The 21,203-nt window shown below is 44.8% G+C and overlaps 1 protein-coding gene across 2 annotated transcripts in view; it reads left to right on the forward strand.

Moving 5' to 3' along the window:
- The window catches only part of Rufy3 (RUN and FYVE domain containing 3), an 83,951-nt gene extending 63,108 nt beyond the window's left edge, over positions 1-20,843 (forward strand). The window contains exons 10-18 of one of the 2 annotated variants that reach the window (XM_032916909.1): positions 3,529-3,612; positions 5,628-5,795; positions 6,962-7,059; positions 10,792-10,911; positions 12,200-12,296; positions 13,640-13,704; positions 16,555-16,582; positions 17,720-17,788; positions 19,504-20,843. In XM_032916909.1, coding sequence (XP_032772800.1) covers positions 3,529-3,612; positions 5,628-5,795; positions 6,962-7,059; positions 10,792-10,911; positions 12,200-12,296; positions 13,640-13,704; positions 16,555-16,582; positions 17,720-17,788; positions 19,504-19,647 — 873 coding nt within the window. In that variant the 3' untranslated portion in view covers positions 19,648-20,843. Of the gene's footprint in view, positions 1-3,528; positions 3,613-5,627; positions 5,796-6,961; positions 7,060-8,456; positions 10,588-10,791; positions 10,912-12,199; positions 12,297-13,639; positions 13,705-16,554; positions 16,583-17,719; positions 17,789-19,503 lie in introns of those variants that run through there. The other variant, XM_032916910.1, reaches the window with a different exon arrangement.
- Positions 20,844-21,203: the final 360 nt, after the last annotated feature.

Below are 21,203 nucleotides of genomic sequence, written 5' to 3' on the forward strand. Positions count from 1 at the left end.
CTTACTTTATTTTTGTTGTTGAGATAGAGGGTCACTCTGTGACCAGGATTGACCTCAGACTCCTGCCTCTTCCTCCCAAGTACCGGCCTTATAAATAAGCATTCCCACATTCACCTTAGGGAGCATAAGGTGTGGCCTTAGGCCTTTCAATGGACTGGTTCTGCAATTGTTCTTTTTTTTTTTTTTTTTTTTTTTTTTTTTTTTTTCTGTTGTCAAGGTCTCCGTTACAGCTTTTTAAGGCTTTCAAGTAGGGGGAGGACCTTTGTGGAAATATGAAGGAGGGGAGATGAGGGTATAGGCAGTGATAGCTGGAGGCAAAGAGGTCAGGCATGAGGTCAGGTGGTGGAGACACTGGGTGTAGACTGAGGAGATAACTTATCTGCTCGAGCTGAGGCATCCCTTGAATGTTATACTCCTGTGCCGTAAATTCATGGGAGAGGCTTTTATCCAACAATCTTAAGACTTATGGCAGTCATCTTCGGGTGAGTCTCTTCACTTTGAACCATGCAGTCAAAAAAAAGCTGCTAGGCCCAAATCCAATATGGCTCCACTGCCGATGTAATCATCATATTTGAAATCACTGTAGTTATCTTGTGACCAGGAAGGAAAGATCCAGAGAACCGCAGGCATAAATAGACCTCTGAAGCAGTCCTTCATTTCTGTCTCCATAAGTTCCTTCCTTCTTTCAGGCCAGGCTCTGTACTTGTTTTTCCACTGCCTGCAACTCTTCTCCTATCTCTTGGAAGAGTTTGCTCTACACACACACACACACACACACACACACACACACACACACACACACACACACACTGCAAAACACATTTGTAAAAATGCAGAGAATGTAATGCTTTTAGATGCATAGCACATTGCTGTGATCAACAGAAGAGGTGTGAGAGAACACAGAAATTCTGGACAGTGAAGCCTGATTACTACATGCCGATACACTTTCTTAGTTCTGAGTTTCTGTGCTGCGGGCATTGTAAATTTCCCTCGTTTATTAGACTCTTGTATATGCAGAAGAGAGTTATGAGCTTAGGAAGCTGGGAAAGTAAAATCAAATGACTTGATTGCAGTGTTTATTGCAGCAGGCACCTGGGAACACTCCGCCGCTCTGTTTGAATGTGGCATGTGGCATTACTTGGTCTCTAGAGTGAATGAGTTTGAATTTAGTGTGCCAAGGGTAACGTCAATGTCTGTGCAGTTGCCAGCAAAGTGGAATGATAAAAAAAGCAAGATTATATGAGGGAAGTGATTGGGGATTTGAAAATCAGACTAAACATGATAATAAAGTAAAGAAAAGATTGGGCTTTATCAAAGGAAGAAGAAGAAAAATCCAAAAGGAGGCGCTAGGGAAAGATCCTGTTTAGATAGTAGAAACAACTGTGTGATGATATTTTTTGGTTGCTGCTTATAGAGGTAAAAATTACATTAAGAGAATTAGACTTTTTCTTAAAATAAAAAAGTAGATTGAATAATATGCCTTTCTTTATTGTTCCCAGCAACATAAAAGAGCTTAATTAGGAGAACAGAAACGTAACGGTTAGCCAGATGTGACCTGATAGGATGTGCGAGCATAAATCTGAACGGAAGGAGAGCCTATCCCATCACAGTTCTCATTTGCTGGAGAGATGATGCTTTACAATGACTGGGAAGGACACTGGGCTTAGAACAGGGAGATGCACTGAGTTATGATGAGATCATCTCTAATTCACACAGTCACATTTACATCTTCTGCATATTGTTAGGTACTGACAATGTGGTGTGGTGTTCCCTGGCAGAGAAAGGAGCAGGCTGGCAACCCCACTTTAGCAGAGCATGACACTGCTGTACTGAGGAAATAAGAGATGCTATTAGACTAGAGTCCAGACGTGTGTGTGTGTGTGTGTGTGTGTGTGTGTGTGTGTGTGTCTGTCTGTCTGTCTGTCTGTCTGTCTGTGCACATGCCCACTTGAGAGCATGGTTTAGGAGTATGTGCTAGAGGTAGTGATGTCTGAACTAAGACTTAAAACATTTTAAAGTTGATTTGTGTCTTAAGAACCTTTCATATTCCCTCCACCCCAATCCAGGAATCTGTTCTTATCTATGGATAAATGTCTTAGTCACTGATTCAAAGACACACTATAAGTAAGGAAACTCTTGTAAGAGAAAGCATTTAACTGGGGGCTTACCTAGTGTATGGAAATTCAGAGTTGGCTCAGGACACTAAGTTTTCAGCACAGAAGAGATTTATTTTCCCTTGAGGAACAGAGGTCAGAGAATAAGGGACAAAGACAGGAGATAGAGGGTGAGGGGGAAGGGAAGGAACAAGGAGATGAGGAGGAATATTTGTTCCAGAAAGACAAGGAACTGCCTCTGGATAGAGAGGAGACAGACATGCTCCACAGGCAAACTTAAAAAGGGAAGCCCTGTGTTAGGTTGAGGTGTTTAATTTTAATCGGGCGTGTTAGTTAGGTGAGGCAAAGGGAGTTTTTGATTTCTGCAATTGTTCTAATTATGACAGCACTACTCCAGGAGGATGTTCTAATTGATAGATCTTCTATCAGCCAGGAGTATAGGATTGCTTGTTCTGTGATTTCACTGGCATTTTCCTTGCCCCTGCTACTGTTCTTAAAGAGGTATAATGGAATAACAGCAGTTTCTGATGAGTAATATTAGTGTTTGACTTTAATGCATGAACTCACTGAACAGCTAAATACTTGAAAAAAATTCTTTGGTGGCGTATTTCCTTTTAGCTATGATCTCTGACTGCCCCCAGATAATGCACGTGAACTCTCTAGACACAGAATGAACATTCAGACATCTGAACCAGCTCCTGTTATGCAGTGAATACCATATCAGAGTTTATGTTTTGATATCGGTTTGTTTTGTTTGTTTGAGCCAGGGTCTCTTGTAGAACCCAGGCTGGCTTTGAACTTGATATGTAACCAAGGATGGCTTTGAATTCCTAATCCTCCTGCTTCTACTTCCCAAGTGCCAGGATTAAAGATGTTAGCCACTGTTTCCCGTTCATAAGGTGCTAGAGACTGAATGCAAGGAAGGCCTCATGCAGGCTGAGCTTTACCACCTGCACTACTGAACTCTCTCTCTCTCTCTCTCTCTCTCTCTCTCTCTCTCTCTGTGTGTGTGTGTGTGTGTGTGTGTGTGTGTGTGTGTGTGTGTGTGTGTGTGTGTGTGTGTGTGTGTGTGTGTGTGTGTGTGTGTGTGTGTGTGTGTTGTGGCAGTGTTTGGACTGTAACCCAGGCTGGCTTCAGACTCAGCAGTCTTTTGCCTCAGCCTCAAGTGCTAAGACTAAAGGCATGAGCCACCACACACACACAGACACAGCCCAGATAGTTATTTTTCAAGACTGACTTGGGGAACTCCACCACCTATTTTGGTAACTCATTTAGAGTCTTCACTAAGGATACAGCAATGCCCCCAATTCAACATAACCTTTAAATATACTCAACTTGAGTTTCTTAGTTGTGTCTGCTAATTTGGTGTAGAGTTTTAAATTCTTAAGTATGTACTCTTATTTATCTTTCCAAGGGTCCTAAGCAAGACAGAACTGCAGAAGGGCAAGCGCTGAGCGAAGCCAGAAAGCATCTAAAGGAGGAGACACAGTTACGATTGGTAAGTTCCCTAAGTTCTAGTAGCTAGGCCACATGAGAAGGTTGGGCTCCTGGAAGCTTCCTCTGAGAGAGCAAGGCCCGCATCTCAGTCGTGCTCCCCAAACCCTATTTCCTGCCCACACATGCTTTTTTTTTTTTTGGAGACGGTCTCCTTGTTGACATGTGGCTGACCGGCCTTCCTCTTCCTCTATGGTACTGGGATGAAGGTACACCACCACGCCCAGCTCCTTTTAACCCTCATTTCTGAATTTGCATTCGGGGTTTTCTCAACAACAATTCTGTCAATCCGTATCCTTTCACTTTTACTGTGGGATACAGGAGCATTGGGTTATAGCTGTTTGTTTGTGACGGGGTCTTGCTGTGAAGCCCAGGCTGGCCTCAGTTCCGATCCTCCTGTCTATAATCCTAGGGGATCATAGGAGTGTGCCCAGGAATTCTGCTCAGACTTTTTTTTTTTTAATTTAGTTATTTTTTATTGTATGTGCATTGGTTTTTGAGAGTGTCAGATTCCCTGGAACGGGAGCTGCAGAGGGTTGTGAGCGGCCATGTCATTGCTGGAACTGTACTCAGCAACCCTGGAAGAGCAGCTGGTGCTCTAACTGCTGAGCCATCTCTCCAGCTCCTCTGCTCAGACTTTTTAACTGTGCAGTCCTTACTCCTACCTCATAGTTCACCTCTGCACGTAATTTGTCTTTTCCCTTGCTACTCACAGCTCAGAGAAGAGAAGGGGTTTCTCTGTGCAGCCTCAAACTCACAGATCCACCCGCCTCTGCCTTCCGAGTGCTGGGATTAAAGGCTTGCCACACCACTGCCCAGAGAATTACACCTTTTTAAAGATTTATTTATTTACTTTATGTATCTTAGTAATCTGTCTTCATGCACAGAGGACATCAGATCCATTACAGATGGTTGTGAGCCACCATGTGGTTGCTGGGAATTGAACTCAGGACCTCTGGAAGAGCAGCCAGTGCTCTTAATTTGAGGCATCTCTCCAGCCCGAGAATTATACTTTTTTTTTTTCCTGGAGCTGGGGACTGAACCCGGGCCTTGCGCTTGCTAGGCAAGCGCTCTACCACTGAGCTAAATCCCCAACCCCAAGAATTATACTTTTAATTTTAGCTTTTACATATGAATTTATTCTTCATTTTAGACATAAATGTATTAGACTTAAGATTGTTTAAGAAATTAAAATATATATGCACGTATAGATATGTGTGTATGTAATTTATAAATATTATTTCTAAGAAGAACTGCTATTCCTATAATAGATTATTAATATTAGTAATCCTAGTATTTACATATTAGCTTCTGAAAGTCAGATAATAGGCAAAACCACAGAACCCCACCAAAAACTCTTCAGTGTCTCTAAGAATGTGGAAAGTTGAAAATGATGGGTGGCTTAGTTTGTACTTAGAAGTTACTTCAAGTTAAGAGTACATAACAGAAATTCAGATTTTCTGAAAATTCAACCTTCTCAATGGGCTTAAAATAATAAACATTTACTGTCTATATGTTTATAAATTAGGTATTAAAATGTTTCCATACGTATCCTAGGAATAATGTCAATATGAGGTAGCATGATTGGTTTTAAGCATAACTACTTAGAGGGAACACATGATACAAAAATTGAAAGTTGTTATATGTAGAATCACACTTTAAGGTGTGCCTTGGGCACAGCCTGGATGCAGAACTCCAGACTGCGTGTCTGCTAAATAATGCTGCTATGACTATGGTAGAAACCAACGAGTTCATATTTGGTGATACAACTCCACTCTGCCATACTTCGTTCCCAGTAACTGAACTGTTCCTCCAGGGACTGGAGTGCTCAGCTCTGTCTAAAACACCCACGCAAATGCTCCTCTTCTTAATCCTAACAGTTATTACTAGTGTCTCTTTAATTCCCTTTGAGTCTTCTGCCAAAATAGCAGAAGGGCTCTCACCTACCCTTTCTTGTCACGAGTAAGGCATCTGCTTAATTGAGGAGGGGCATAAGCTGTTTGTCTGTGTTTGGGGCAGGACGTTGAGAAGGAGCTGGAGCTGCAGATCAGCATGAGGCAGGAGATGGAACTGGCTATGAAGATGCTGGAGAAGGACGTCTGTGAGAAGCAGGATGCCCTGGTGTCCCTGCGGCAGCAGCTGGATGATCTCCGGGCTCTTAAACACGAGCTTGCCTTTAAGCTGCAGGTAGATGAAAGACAAGGAGTGGGCTCCCTGGCTCTGGGAAGTCTAGGGTGCCAACAGCATGCGTCGTCTGTGGACTAACTACCAGGAGAAAGAGTCAAGTCCTTGCAGGAAGCCAGCTGCCCCAGACAAACACTCAGACTGTCATACAGTTCTCGGCTGCTGTTCTTGAAAACCAGGGGCACCTTTCACATAGTAAAGGGGGATCAAGTAGTTTTTCCTTTTCTTTTAAGCATCCCCTGCTGGCTAGTTTTATGTCTACTTGACATAGCATCATTCTGGAAAAGGGAACCTCAGGAGAAAACTGACCCGTGGGCCAGCCTGTGGTACATTTTCTTGACGGATGACTGACGAGGGCCCTGCTTACTGTGAGTGGTGCCACCTGGACTGTAAGAAAGCAGTCTGAGCAAGCCAGGAGGAACAGCCCTCCTCCATGGGCTCTGCTTCGACCCCTGCCTCCAGGTGCCTGCTCTGACTTCTCTCAGTGATGGACCGAGAAGGTGAAATAAACCCCTTTCTCCCCAGCTCTGGGCCATGATGTCTTATCACAGCAGTAAGACTGTAAGACAGCCTCAAGATGCCAGTTTCTCTTTTTTTAAAGATTTATTTTACGTCTGTGTGCAGGTCTGAGTCCAGGTGTCCACAGAGGTCAAAGGTCTTAGACACCCCAGAACTAGAAGTCTAGGGGTTCATGAGCTGCTAGCTGTGTGCAGGTCCTCTGAAGAGTAGCATGTGCCCGTACCCGCTCAGTCATGTCTCCGGCTCAAAATAAGGCATTTTTCTTTTTAAAAAAATACTCATTTTTATTTTCTGTATATAAATAATATGCATAATTTTGTAGATAAGTAATATGTATTTAAATCTAGGTCTGCACAAGATAATATTTTTAATTTGTTTAAATGTAAATGTTTGTATCCTATAACTTATACTCTGCAGTTTAGTGCGTCAGCTAAATTGTAAATTGCATTAGGTCATGATTAATTCATGAGCCTTCTGACACTGTTACAAGCTTCATATAACAATATTTATTTTAGCAAAAATGCTTCTTGGCTTTCTTTTTTCACTTGGAAATTAACTGATACAGAAATGTAGAGAGCACTTCCATTTATTTCCTGTTTGCCATTATGATAAAAAAAATAGTATAAATCTTCATAATTCTTTTCTAACAGAGTTCAGACCTAGGAGTGAAACAGAAAAGTGAATTAAACAGTCGCTTGGAAGAGAAGACCAATCAGATGGCTGCCACCATTAAACAGCTGGAGCAAAGGTAAAAGTGCTGCTTCTGTGACGACTGTCAGTATGGAAGGGTGAGAACGTGTTCAGCAAATGGACGCAGGAATTTACCCAGCCAAAGTCAGAGATATGGGGGGGGAGGGAGGGGGGAGGGTGTGTGTGTGTGTGTGTGTGTGTGTGTGTGTGTGTGACAGAGAGAGAGACAGAGACAGACAGAGACAGAGAGAGAGATAAGAAAAGAGGCCCCGAGTTTGAGAGTGAGTAAGGGGAACTCAGGAGAGGCTGGAGGGAGGAGAAAGAAGGCAAGGAACTATGTAGTTCTATTTCAATTAATTTTTTAAGTTAAAAATGGTCTTTATGTAGCGAGTTTCAGGCTAGACTTGGTTAAAGAGTAAGACCTACTGTTTGTAATTACACAGTTTCGTTTATCACTGAAGTCTATTTTATACTAGGTGAGGTGGGGATTCTGAAGGGCACCCATCACTGCTTTGTCTCTCGTCTGTAACTGTCTCTCTCTTCACTCGTCTCCCTTCTGTCTTTTTCCTGAGTAGCTGTATGGCTTCCACTAACCCCTCCGCTGTGTCCGCCTCTGCTTCGCCATGTGGAGTCTGGAGTTTTCATCTGCTAGGTCCTACTCAGCTGTGCTTGTGATTCTCCCCAGAGAGCGTCTTCTTGACACTTCCCAGCTCAATGCCTTGTAGCAGCATCTCTACCTCTAAGAGCTGCTAACACCTTGGCCACGTCCTCCATTCTTTCCTTCCCTGCTCTTCTGATTGTTCCCGCATACATTTTTACATGAGGACTCAGATGTCACCACCTGACATTGGCTTCCTAGGATGCCTCTTTCCAACTAGAAATGATGCTTTTTATTCCACGTCTGCCCATCCTGCCCTGGCATTTCTCACTGTGCACCTCACCTCACCTCAGTCTGTAGAAACGTCTTATCTTCTGAGAGTGAGCTCCTTCTAGTTAATTAATTAACCTTTCCATTCTGTCACAGTTCTTGAATGTACATGACAGAAAATGACATATGAATGAATGAATGAATGAATGAATGAATGAATGAGATGGGTGGCTCGCTTCTACTGGTTCTTCACCAGGGAGGGAGCATCCTGAACAGCAGGACATGTTGATGTTAATGCTAACGTTAATCACAAACTGTGAATGCAGTTGAAGCCTTTGGAGCAACTGAGAGGTTAAAAAAGAACCTGTTTATAGGGTAGAGTATTCAGTTGGCTGTTCATAAGCGCTGATGCTTATGATTTAATGAACTGCTGTCCATGTTCATAAGTTGTGAGCTTTAACTTGGCATTTAAGGCCAATTAGAACTAAACTAATGACTTGTCTGACTTATCTTCTTACTCTTTGTTTCCTATTTATCCATTTTCTCATTACCCTTCCAACTCATTTTTTTTATTTTATTTTATTAAGTGAAAAAGATTTGGTGAAACAGGCAAAGACCTTAAATAGTGCAGCAAATAAACTGATCCCAAAACATCATTAAACATTTTGCAGTTGGTCACCTCACGAGTCTGATGTCGCAGATTAACTATAAAAGGAAGAAATCTGAAATTCCTACATTTAAGCTCCGATTCTATATAAAATATCACGAGACGTTGACCTTGAATTTGTTGGACTTAAAAGCACTAGGTGGATATATAGGTTGGGATATATAGGTTGGGTTTTGTTGTTGTGGTTGCCGCTGTTATTTTGCCCCCAGAGTTAGAAATTTTGGTATGGATTCCTCATTAAATACCAAATAAACTTTGAGAAATATTTCTGAGTTGAACAGTAAATCAAAAGACCATTTTAGGAAACCCGGGCTATGGAAGCACTGTGTTTGTGTGCTTGGTAGTGGTCATACTCTGTAGGTGTGGCTCCCTCCGAACCAGCGAGTGAGCCTGCCCTGTGCAGGGGTCACCTGGCGACCCGGAACTAGTCTAACATAGCTCTGCCTCTCAGGCCATGACCCCTCTCTTCTCTTGCCTCCTGTAGGTTTAACCCCCAGCCCAAGATAAATATTTAGTATTTCCTTACAGTTCTGTTCTGAGTAACCGAGGCTGCTTGCAACTTATTTTTGCCTTCGTGATGTTGGACAAAAAGAAAAACAGCATCCTTCCGTTCTTTAAAGTCCTTAGAAACAAAGTAGTAATTAGGTAGCTCTTAACATCACAGCGTGGAAGCTGGAGCAACCCCTCTTAACACTGTCATCTTCTACTCTGCCCTTCTCCGTCATCCTGCTTACTACTTAGATAGCTCAGAGAGTACGATGCTCACATCCACCCTGCGTTTCCTGCTGGAGTTTGTGAGGCCACAGTGCAGTCATGAGTTGCAACTCCCTGCCTGTTGTCTCCGCCTGGAACACTTGCCCAAGAGCTTCGAACACTTTTTCTCTAATGAGAATTTGCTAAAGGTTCTGGGAAACTAATCTAGTTACTAAAAAATAAACATTTCTAAATGAGAAATAAATAAGATACTAGCATTATTGTTTAATATCAGAATGAAGCTCTTCAGTAGCTACAGGCAGTGCGAGCAGGACCTTCTCTAAGTGACCGCAGACCTCACCCTTTTAGGCTCTACATCGTAAATAACTCTATACATACTTTGACTTAAAGAAAGACTATTTTGGGGAGGCAGGCTTTTATAGACAGGAGCCTTTACTCCACCCCGCGGTATTTACACAATACCCAGGGTTCGGTTCCGTGCTTTCTGTCTCCCCTGCTGGCAGGCTATGTAGCATAGCCTGTGCTAAGACAGAGGCAAAGATAATCCCTTTGCCTCCAGCTCTTCAAACTCTTTACCTTCATGGCAAACCAGAATTAAGAGTACGGCAGAGTTCATGTTTCTATGGGTCCTCAAGAGGCCGGTTAGAGGCAACTTCATGGACAGTCCTGTGCCCCTGAACTCACTTTAATTCTTACAGCTGTGCACCTGCATAAGCAAAGCTCCTACTGCATTCTGCTGTTCATCAGCCTTTCACGGTGAGGAGTTGCCTTTTACTTAAGCGTCTAAAAAGAATAATCAAATCAATAAAAGTTAGACTGAACATAGCATGCCTCTCAATCCTACTATAGAAAGCCTCGAATATTTCACCTTCTAAAAGTGATTCTTTATAGGTGCAAAGTTATGAGACATTCAGAAGGGAGCATCCACCAGAATCTTCCAGAGAACATGGTCAGGAGCTTAGGAACCCCAATGCTGACTCGTCAGCTGGGTCACAAACCACCTGATAGGAGTGGCCGGGAGAGAGCCAGGCGCTTGCTCAGAGTGTGACCTTGTGGAAGGTGAAGTCTGGGTCAGGGTTGCTATGGAATGTCCTCCAGCGTCCAGCAGCACAAGGAGGACCAGGAAATCGTGAGAAGCCCATGTGAGAAGGAGCTGCTCCCGCGTGCTCCCGCTGTGCGTGAAAGGCAGAGTGTTAGGAAAGAAAGGCAGCGGCTTCGACGTCAATTGCTCTGTACTTGAGGGTGGCTCTGGAAATGGATTTCCAACAGTGATGTCTTGTTGTTGATCATCTAATGGCTGTAAACTGTAGTACTAGAATAAAAAAAATAGAAAATGAGCTTCTCTTCTGCCTGCTTCACCTTCATCTGGTTTTTCTTTACAATTTGTTTCTTCCCCATCTTTTCCCCTTCATAATTTCTTCCCGAGTCTTGCATCACCCTCCCTCTCCTCCTTGGGTTGTTTTACTTTGTGTTTGTGAACTTGGTCTCCTCCCCACCATGGCTTTTGTTTTTTATCACAAGTTCATGTGGCTCACATCCAGATTGCGCCAGGCTGAGCGAGGCCGCCAGTCTGCCGAGCTGGACAACCGGCTCTTCAAACAGGACTTCGGAGACAAGATCAACAGCCTGCAGCTGGAGGTGGAGGCACTCACCAGGCAGCGGTGAGCAGGGGCAGCTTGGCCGGCAGGGTGCTGTGGTGGGCACTGCAGTCAGGTCCTGAGTCTTCTTGGCTTGTTCTTGCCAAGGTCCTTTATGAACAGCGGGAACTCGGAAAGGCTCACAAAGTCCACTCCACATCCCCGTAACTATGTAATTTGGAGTTGGCTGCTGGACCTGGTGATACAGGCTTAAACGGTGAGCTGAGACAGGAGGAGCCTAAAGCCTGCTCTGGCTGTGCACAGTGCACTCTTGTCTTCAAAAACTGAATTAAAAAGAGAATTAGAGACCAAGTTCCCAAATACGCAGTCACTAATGTCTAATGCGATGTTAATGACATGGTTAATGTATTCTACATGCCTACAGTGGGTTGTGTACTTTTCAGAACACTTCACACTGATGGTCCTAGCGTCTCAACACCAGTCCTTTTAATAGGTTATGCTGTTGCCCCTACTTTCAGGTGGAATGACAGCTTAGAGGGGCTCAGGGTATCTCAGTTCACACTATTAAGCCAGTAAATGGCCACACTGCCCCTTTAAAACACTGTTGCTCGTACTAAACCCTAAGTAGTCTTGGGCCATCTCTCAGGTCATGGCCGTATGTTGTGGTACTAAGGCCACTGACTGCAGGTAAAGAAGCATGGCTCTGAGTCTCGGGCTGCCAAGGACACGGACTGGACGGCTGTGTGGAAACTGAGGCTCATAACTGTTGAGACCAGCCAAGTAATGCGGAAGAGACCGAATGCCTCCCCTCTCCTGCGAGGCCTTACTTAACTCAAGACTGTGCTCCCTCGAGTGTAGTCAGTGTGCCTTCGTCCAGCAAAGTGCAATTCTTCGTTAAGAATGAGTGTAAGAGTTGACCTAGTGGACCCAGGAGCTCCTACTGTGCACTCTGCACTGCCAGAGGAGTAAGCGGGTTTCACGTGTCATGGCGTCACTACTCCACTCTCTTACACTACTAAGTTGTCCATTTATTTCTGGGAACTTCCTTAGGCATTAAAACTCAATTGCTGGGCTGGAAAGATGGCTCAGTGGTTAAGAGCACCGACTGCTCTTCTAGAGGTCCTGAGTTCAAATCCCAGCAACCACATGGTGGCTCACAACCATCTGTAATGAGATCTGATGCCCTCTTCTGGTGTGTCTGAAGACAGCGACAGTGTACTCAAATACATAAAATAAATAATTCTTTTAAAACAGTCTCAATTGCTGAACTTTAAAGGAAAGGTTTGGCAGTCTTTAGAGTATATGAATACAGAAATCAGAATTTTCATCCTCTCCTCTCCCACCTAACCAGGACTCAGCTGGAGTTAGAACTAAAACAAGAAAAGGAGAAGAAGTCACAAAACAGGGCGGCCCCGGGGAAGGTGACCCAGAAGCCGGAGCCCCGAATGGTAACTAACGTGTGTGCGTTCTCTGCTCGCTTTATTCCACCTACTCTGATGAGCCTAGTGCTTAGTTGCTGTGGTGTGCGTGTGCAGACAGCAAAGCAGGCTGCTCGGCGAGGAGAGGGGGGATCCTGAGCTGACCGCTAAAATGATCTTGCTCGGTTTGGAAAAGTGACTCTTTTCCTTTGATACTTAGTAAAAACTATTCTGGTATCTGATGAACGTGTATTTCTTGGAGTCCCGACACATATGGTCTAATAATCCGGTATAATAATCCCTCCCAGGCCCTTCAACGGGATCTCCTCGGCTGTGGACTTGTTTGCTGGGGCCTTTCTATGACATGTGGGTTGCTGTGTGAATATATGCAAGGAAATCCTTTGAGAAAGAGAAGAAACTAGAATTACAGAAGGGAATATCATGTAGAATGGCTAAAGAACAGAGTGGAACGGTCTGAAAGGTCTCTAGCACCTGCAGGGCTGAGCAGCCACAATTCTACAGGATTGCTCTGGGACCAGACTCTAGAAATGACGCAGGGTAAAAAGCACGAGCCACTTCTATTCAGAGGAACGAGTGCCTATGCACTGTGCACACTACTGGTCAAAATGCACAGACCCACCATGCCACGCCGTGACTCGTCACTCACTCTTTAGTCGAGCGCATGGACACCTAAAGGGTGTAAGGAGGTCTTCCTGGCTGGCTTTACTCTGCCAAGAAGGCTGTAAGGTACTTACTCAGTCTTGAGTTGCCTTAAATAGGACTTCTTGTAGGGGTAAATGTTGCTCTGACTTCTCTTTCCTGAAACTTGATTGCTCTAAGAACTTTTGAAAGTAGGTGGGCAGTAGTTCAGAGCAGGCAGTGGGGTGTGCATGTGCGTGTATCACAGAAGTTGACGTAAAAACTACCCAAGCTGCCTTACCAGCCTGGGACCCATTGCCCTTCCTCCAGGAATCTCTTGAGTACGGCTGGAGGCCTTGGCGGTGCTCTGAGTGTTCTCCCATATACTAGTTGGATAAGTTGTGCTGGGTTTGCCCAGTTTTTCAAGAAAAGTCTATAATTTTCCCAAGAATCAACTTACCTTGAACCCACTGAAGAGGCCATTCCTTTGGATTTTATTTGAATTTCAGAAAATAAAAAAATGCTCCAGAAATATCTACTTCTTAATAAGTCCTTGGTGTAGAGAATGAGAAAACTGCTTTGAAAGTTAAGTCCTTTCTCTAAAACAGGAGGGGAGGGAGGGAGGGGAAGAAGGAGGTAAGGAAAGGACTCTTTCTCCTCAGGCTGAGGAGACCTGTGATGTCATCAGTTTATCGTCCTGAATAATTCACGATTGAGCTGTTGTCTTTTGGCAGGATGGGAAGCACAGAATTCAAGAGGACAGCGTTACACTAGAGAAGCCACTGGAAGAAGGCCCCGGGTATCTGTAACGCCCCTACTGTGGTACAGCTAAGCTGTTAAATCGTCGTTCTGGAGTGGTGGGCACGGAGCTCCTGAGAGCCGGACACTGGGCTATGAAGTAGAAAGGCAGTTCCAGGGAAAGCTGGCAGACACTGAACCACACAGCGTAGCAGCTGGAGCACGGGGGGCAGACAGCCTGTCCTCGGGCTCTTCCCTGATTAACCCCTTAACGTAACTTATCACTTGAAGGGATTTTATCAGTTGACCTCACACCTGTATTCCCAGCCATTAGATAGGTGAAGCGGGAGGAAATAAATTCTGCACCAAAACAGGCTATACTGATACCTGTCAAAAAACTACTTGAGGTAAATATCCTCACTCCCTTACGTCTTATTTTTTTCTTCTTCCTAAGGCTCTCAACTCGCCTTCATTCCTGTGTCTTAACTGTCACCTGATCTGCACACTGTGCAAAGCATAGGCGCTGGGCAGGGTGGTGCAGGCCTCTAATCCCAGTTAGAGCCAGCCTGGTCTATAGAGGACAGCCCGGGATACGCAAAGAAACCCTGTCTCGCCTTTTAACAGTAATTTACCTACCGTGTGAGAGAAAAACATCGTATAATGCGACTGCATAACAAAGAAGGTCCAGCAATATAGCATTCTAGGAAAATATAACCAGGAAAATCCTGTTTGCGAGGAGTTGGAAGAAGAGGGTGAGGAGGTGGACCACGCAAATGTTTAGGGCAGTGAAACTACACTGTGTGCCATAATCGCATGTGCTACAACACTGATGGTTGGAGGAGTAGACTTCTGGGGGCTTGGGATGGGGTAGGATGGGTCGGGATGTTTGGTTTGGTTTTTTGAGACAGGGTTTCTCTATGTAGCCCTGGCAATCCTAAAGCCCACTGTGTAGACCATGCTGGCCTCAAACTCTGCCTGGGATTGAAGGCGTGTGCCACTGCTGCCACCGCCACCACTGCCCAGCTTCACTTACTGACCGTGGGTGTGCTGACCGTGGGGCAGGATGTGAGGCACAGGTGTGTATGGGGAGTCTGCACTTTTTTTCATCTGTCTTACTGTGAGTTTCAACTGCCCTAAAAAGATACCTAAGAGTAGCTTTAAGGAACAGCACCATAAAATGGCCTGAGAGGACAATATAGCGTCTGCTTGGGGCACCTATCCTTGAGGAATCTTGTAGTGTACAGTTGTTCTTTCCAGAGCAAAGCTGTTGGAAAAGTAAGCCACACTGCCCAGGGATGGTCAGAAATCAGATTGCACTTAGTCCTAACTATCCCTCCCTTGCCTCTGAGGTCGGAATAATCCCCAAAATCTTTATTTACTCCCAAAGAACTGGCTTAATCCAGGACTACATGCTAGTCCATCTAATATAGTTGATCTGCAGATGCACCAGAAAGGAAAGGCTGTAAAACTGACTTTCAGAGCCTTCCAGGCTAAATCAGTCATTTACTAGAAGAACGAGGACTGTCCATCAATGTCAAGTTCTGACTCGGCTCTGCAGCTTAGGGAACAGGTTTCATGTTCATGATTTCCTTTCAGATTTAATTAGCATTAGAAAAATATAATCACCGAGTCCCTGCTTTGCCACAGAGAAGATTTAGAGGTGCAGAGGCTGGGTAGGGTACAGGTAGCCAGAGTCTCCTGTGCCTGGTGTGTGGTTATTGTTTTGTTTTTGAGGCACAGTCTCTCTTCATAGCCATGGCTGTTTGAGAACTTACAGTGCAGAACAAGGTGGGTTCAACCCACAGAGATCTAGCTCCCGGTTCCTATTTTTTAATTCCTTTATCTCTGTGACATTGCAGTAACCTCTAGGACCTGTCTCAGACAGAACTGTAATCACAAAATCCAGGAATGTTAACAGGGAACATTTAGGACCTCGGTCACCGTGGTCTAGTCCATTCCCCCCTCAGCTGAAGACTGCATGGCGCATGGTAACCAGTCTGCATTTTTACTCAATAGAAGTTGGCTCTTTGCTACTCTTCTGAAGAAAAAGCTAAACCTGTTTGAAAAGGGTGTTTGTATGCGTCTCATGAATATCTGATTCATTTCTTTCTGGGATTAGTTTCCTAAAGCTTCCATTTTAAGAGTACTTACGCTTGAAGACCCCATATGAACAACAATGCCAACCAACCAGAGCTTCCAGGGACTAAGCCACTACCCAAAGACTATACATGGACTGACTCTGGGCTCCAACCTCATAGGTAGCAATGAATAGCCTAATAAGAGCACCAGTGGAAGGGGAAGCCCTTGGTCCTGCCAAGACTGAACCCCCAGTGAACATGATTGTTGGGGATAGGGTGGTAATGTGGGGAGGTTGGGGAGGGGAACACCCACATAGAAGGGGAAGGGGAGGGGCTAGGGGGATGTTGGCCTGGAAACCGGAAAGGAATAACATTGAAATGTAAATAAGAAATACTCAAGTTAATAAAGAAACAAAAAAAAAAAAGTACTTAGGAAAGAAGACAAATACATAGCATATGATAATGGGTAGATTCCCACAATGTCAGACATATGATAAAGCTTTAAAAATACATGGTTAATGAGCCATCTATATTTTACATAAGACAAATGGCATTTTCTAGCTTGTAAAAAGGAAAGGTAAATATAACTCCATATATATTTGTGAATCAGAACTGTTATGTATATCAAGGGTCAGGCAGAGTCTAGTAAAAGATTTAACTAAAATGTCTAGAATCTTGGAGGCCAGTCAGTACGCATGCTGTTCCCAGCGGTGTACAGGGACAGGGACATTGCTTGTTTAACAAGTGTTTGTCTTGAGCATTTCTTGAGACAAATCAGTTTCTTGAGACACAGTAATATAATACTTGCTACCCTTTTTATTTCTCCACTGTAGGCTGCTGACTAATCCTGCAGAGGAACAGGTAAGAAAGACTCCTGTTTTAAAATGTCTTGCATCCAATTACAAAGTTAGCATGCCATGGCTAGTCAGTAAACAAGGTATCATGGGAGGAAGACAAGGGCACAGCCCTCTGTGTAGCCTCTTCTTAATAATCTAACATGCACCCTTTTTTTTTTTTTTTTTTTTTTTTTTTTTTTTTTGGAGCTGGGGACCAACCCAGGGCCTTGCACTCGCTAGGGCAAGCGCTCTTCCGCTGAGCTAAATCCCCAACCCCACATGCACTCTTTAGTGTTGGAAAATGTGCTTGATATGTTGGGAAACAGAAATACTATTTTCTGGGTGGTAAAAAAAGAGAGAAATGCAAAGTCAAACCAATCTGTAAATGGGAATCCTAATGTGATTGGGGGCTGTGGTGGGCTCAGAGCTCTTGGCTTCGGAGGCTGAGCCCACAAGGATCCTCATTCCCTACGTGAGGTCCCTTGATGAACTGGCACTCACTGCCCCTCTCATTTTCCCTCACCTAAAATGGAGAGGGAAAGATTCATGGGTTTTTTCCTTTATTTTTGTCACGTTATAAGATTTTTTGTTACTGTTGTTGTTTGTTTTTATTTTATGCATATGGGTTTTGTCTGCCTGTGTGTCTGTGTGCCATATGCATGCTTGGTGCCCACAGAGACCAGAAGAAGGAAGGTATCAGAGTCCCTGGAACTGGAGTTACGTACAGTTGTAAACTGTCATGTGGTTGCTGGGAATCGAACCTGGGTCCTCTGGAAGGGCAGCCGTACTCCTAACAGCTGAGCATTCTCTCCAGCCCCTTTTGATCACTTTTGAACATTTTTAAAACCTTTAACCTAGAGAAACAATTGTAAAACACCTTGAAAATACAATATGGCAACCCCATGAGAATGACGTTTGGGTCACCTCTTCACCCTCTAAGGTTTAGAGGAAAGCCAGTGTTTACACGCTCACTGAGGTAATGGAGCAAGGCCAGGATGCTTGGGTTTTCTTGTTTTAAATACAGTTCAGAGTTAAGGTAACAGGATAGGTCATTTGTTTCTCCCCCTTCAATGTGGAGTCTGAGTTTAGAAGCTGAAGTGTTATGAAAGTGTTCCTGGCGCATGTGCTCAGGGAGGTAACTGGCTTACTGTGTGTCTCTTAGGGTCAGCCTTCAGGCTCTGAAAAGCCTCAGGTGTGTCAGCTGTGCCAGGAGGATGAGAGCCTGACAAAGGTGAGTGGCTCCTTCACAGAGGTGGCCTGCACCTCCAGCGCCTTGCCAAGAGTAAACAGGACTTAGCTGTTTCGTATGGTGTTAAGAATGGGCTAGAATTGCTCCTTGTTCTTTCCCTTTTCCCCTCTTCCCTCTGTCCCTTCTCTCCCCATCCCCCTCCCTCCCCCTTCCGTTCACATGCTCATGGCCGGCCTCTCCTACTCTTCTTCTCTCATTAAACCTTTCCATGTGAAAAAAAAAAAAAAAGAATAGGCTAGAACACTAAGGGGTGAGCATTTGTCAGACACTTATTCTTTAAAAGAAATGCAAAAAAGTACATACATAATCTGAAACAAACAAGGAAATACTGATCGCACCGCATTTGTTGAGCATATACATGTTACTTGAGTTTGTCATCTTGTTTTTACTTTTTATTATAAGTATGTGGGGCAGGGGGGAGATATTACCCACAAGCCATGGTGGTCTTTTGGAGATCACAGGACAACTATGAGAGGCTCATCTCTTCTCCAGCCATGGGTTCCAGGCCCTCAGTTTTTCACATTAAGCACTTGTACCTGAAGAGCCATCTCAGTGGACCCTTGTTTTGGTCTTGAGCCTGGGTCCCATGTGGTCCAGGTGACCTGGGACTGGCTGGACCATCACCAAACTTGTGCTCTGTCTGTGCCTCACGTACTGACATTGTACTGTGCACCCCAGGCCTGGCCTAAGTGTTTTGTGTTGTGTTGTGTTGTGATGTGTTAATGGAATCCAGCCCCTGGCATATACTAGGCAAATGCTTTACACTGAGCCACATCCCAGCGCAATGCTACAGCACATTATCCCCGTCCATGTGCTGAAGGCACTAACGAAGCAGACGGTGCTGGAAGAGGAGGGGAGAGCCGCTCACCCACTAGCCCCAACCCCCATTAGAAAGAACAAATGTCCTCAATGGCTGTTACCAACATTGTCCCTCCACATCAAACACGATGCCCAGAGATGCTCAAGAGGGGTCATAGTTAAAGGAATATTACAAACAAATACTTAAAGAATTAGGAAATGTGCCCAAATTCTGGATTTCATCATGCTGAATCTTAACAAAATTACACTATGCTCTAGCAGATTAGCAGAACCATGTAGCAAGTGAACATGGTTGGAAACTCATAAGTGTTCCAAAACAGGAGAAAGTTGGCTGGAGTCAGTCTCTGAAGCCTTTTATGCAGAGCCACTGTGGGCCCTGTTGGGAGTCCTGATGGCACTCCTGTAGCAACACGCTGCTTGGTTGCTGAAGGCTCAGCATGTTTATAGAGACCAGCTGCCCCAGAAGCAGAGCAGCAAACAGCAGCGCTGAGGAGCACCGGAGAGAAGCAGTGAGCCTATCGGTGCTCTGGGAGCCGACTACTGATACTAAACACATTTTAAGGCTTGGCTCCTCCAGACGTTGCTGGCTCACTGCCTTATTTAGAGTTTCAGTATGCTCAGACGTTTGCTAGAATTTAGAATTACCCTACGTGAAGTGTACTCCAGAGACTGGACACTGTTGTCTTTTGATTCTAGGACACCCATGCTACTTCATTTAGATCTCATAGCTGACCTTGTACTCCCCTGTGGCCTGTCTGGTCAGGGTCATTGGCACACAGCAGCCATTCCATACTTGACTATGCATGGAGCAGGTCCCTATTTGACCCCCTCTGTCCTTTGCTTGTTCTTGTGATCCTCTCCTAATCTTACTCTTGCAGAACACATGTAAACACTGCCGAGGGACCTTCTGCAATGCCTGCATGACAAATGAACTGCCTCTCCCTTCGAGCATCAAGCCTGAGCTGGTGTGCAACCCTTGTCACGAGCAGTTGATAAAGCAGTATTCCACCAGCCCATCCTAAGACTGGAGCCAGGGCCAGGCTACGGGGTTTATGCCGGGCCTCGGCAGTGTTAGACGCAAGACGCCCTGGAACCCAGACCTTAGGACCAACCATAGTTGGTAGGAAAGGGAGACGTAAACCAGGTCGGTGTCTGAGGGGAAGGCAGAGCTTGGGGTGCTCTGACCTTTGCTCATCTTCTCAATGAGTGTGTAAATAAAAGTTGCCGAGCCTCTCCCTTCAACACCTAAACCAGCCCACTTTGGAGACTTTATAAGCGTATCTTTGGGCATTTTTATTTCTGTGAAGTGGTAAAGCCAGGCTGTGGCCACGTGGAGAAGCGCGGCTGAGCCAGTGTGGGGCCCCTCTTTTTACTGCAGCACCGCTGTCCACAAAGCAGCACTGCATCTGCACTGAGGGGCAACCTGACAAGTGCCGCTCTGGCACTGTTGCTTTCCTCTGGCTCCCAGGACCTACCTCTACCAAGCTGTGAAGCCAAGCTCAGGGAAAGGAATCAAGAGTAATGTAAATTCTGAATGTACTGATAACAGTACCATAATGCAGAACCTCGGAACCGGATGATCTTTTTTTCCTTTGGTCGTAACTACAAGAGTTTACATCAGTTGCTTCCCACCAGACGGCTCCAGAAGTAAGTATGTGCACTTTTCAGGATCCTCCCAGAGCAAGCCGAGTGTCCTGCCCAGTCCCTCCCCCCTGAGTCATAAAGGACAGTAAGATTTTCAAAGACAGGGTTTGTCTGTCTTGCAAGTAGAAGATTAAAGCTAAGTCAGGTACACAGAATATCAACTCTGATTTGTTAATGGCTGAGGACAGTTAGCACAGCACTCACTAAACTATTTATCTGATGAGAAGTCCATATTCTGAACTACAGATCAGAAGCAGCAGGCAGGGTTCACGGAAAAGACAATTTCAAACATCTCTTTGTGACAAACGCTTGCGGAAAAGTGGGAGTACACTGAATAAAAGACGGAAAGAAATGGCTTAGTTACACTGACTGTGTTGTATAGTTGTATATCTGAACTGATTCCAATTAAGATTTGGGAAAACATGATTCTATATAGGTTTGGATTTCTGAGGTAAAAATGGCGACAGCTCCTGAAAAGGGGTAAAACCCGGGAAGGCATTATTATTTCAGAAATCTGACCTGCTGGGGAAGCTGAAGTTAAAACATTAGGGGAAAATAAAATTAGTAACTCTAACCTGTTGTGTTGGTTGTCTCTTCTCTTTGAAAAAAATGTTTTTATGTGAATGAGTTCTGCCCCATGAGTTTGAACACCGTGCCCATGCAGTGCCCATGCAGACCAGAGGGCGAGAGCTCCCCTGGAACCAGAGTTAGAGACAGCTGGGAGCTGTCCTTGGATGATAGGAACCCCCCACCCCACCCCCCTACCCCACCCCCACCCCCGGCTGGAGCTGGGACAGGCAGAGCTAGAAGAGAGCCGATGGCTAGCTGAGGAGACTGCCCCAGCAAAAAGACTCAGGTTTATACTACACGGATGTCTCCCCGTCTTCACTATCAAAGCTCCTGTAACAGGTAAGAGCCCTCGCTACACAAACCT

The sequence above is a fragment of the Rattus rattus genome, chromosome 11, assembly GCF_011064425.1.
Source record: "Rattus rattus isolate New Zealand chromosome 11, Rrattus_CSIRO_v1, whole genome shotgun sequence".
Taxonomy (NCBI): domain Eukaryota; kingdom Metazoa; phylum Chordata; class Mammalia; order Rodentia; family Muridae; genus Rattus; species Rattus rattus.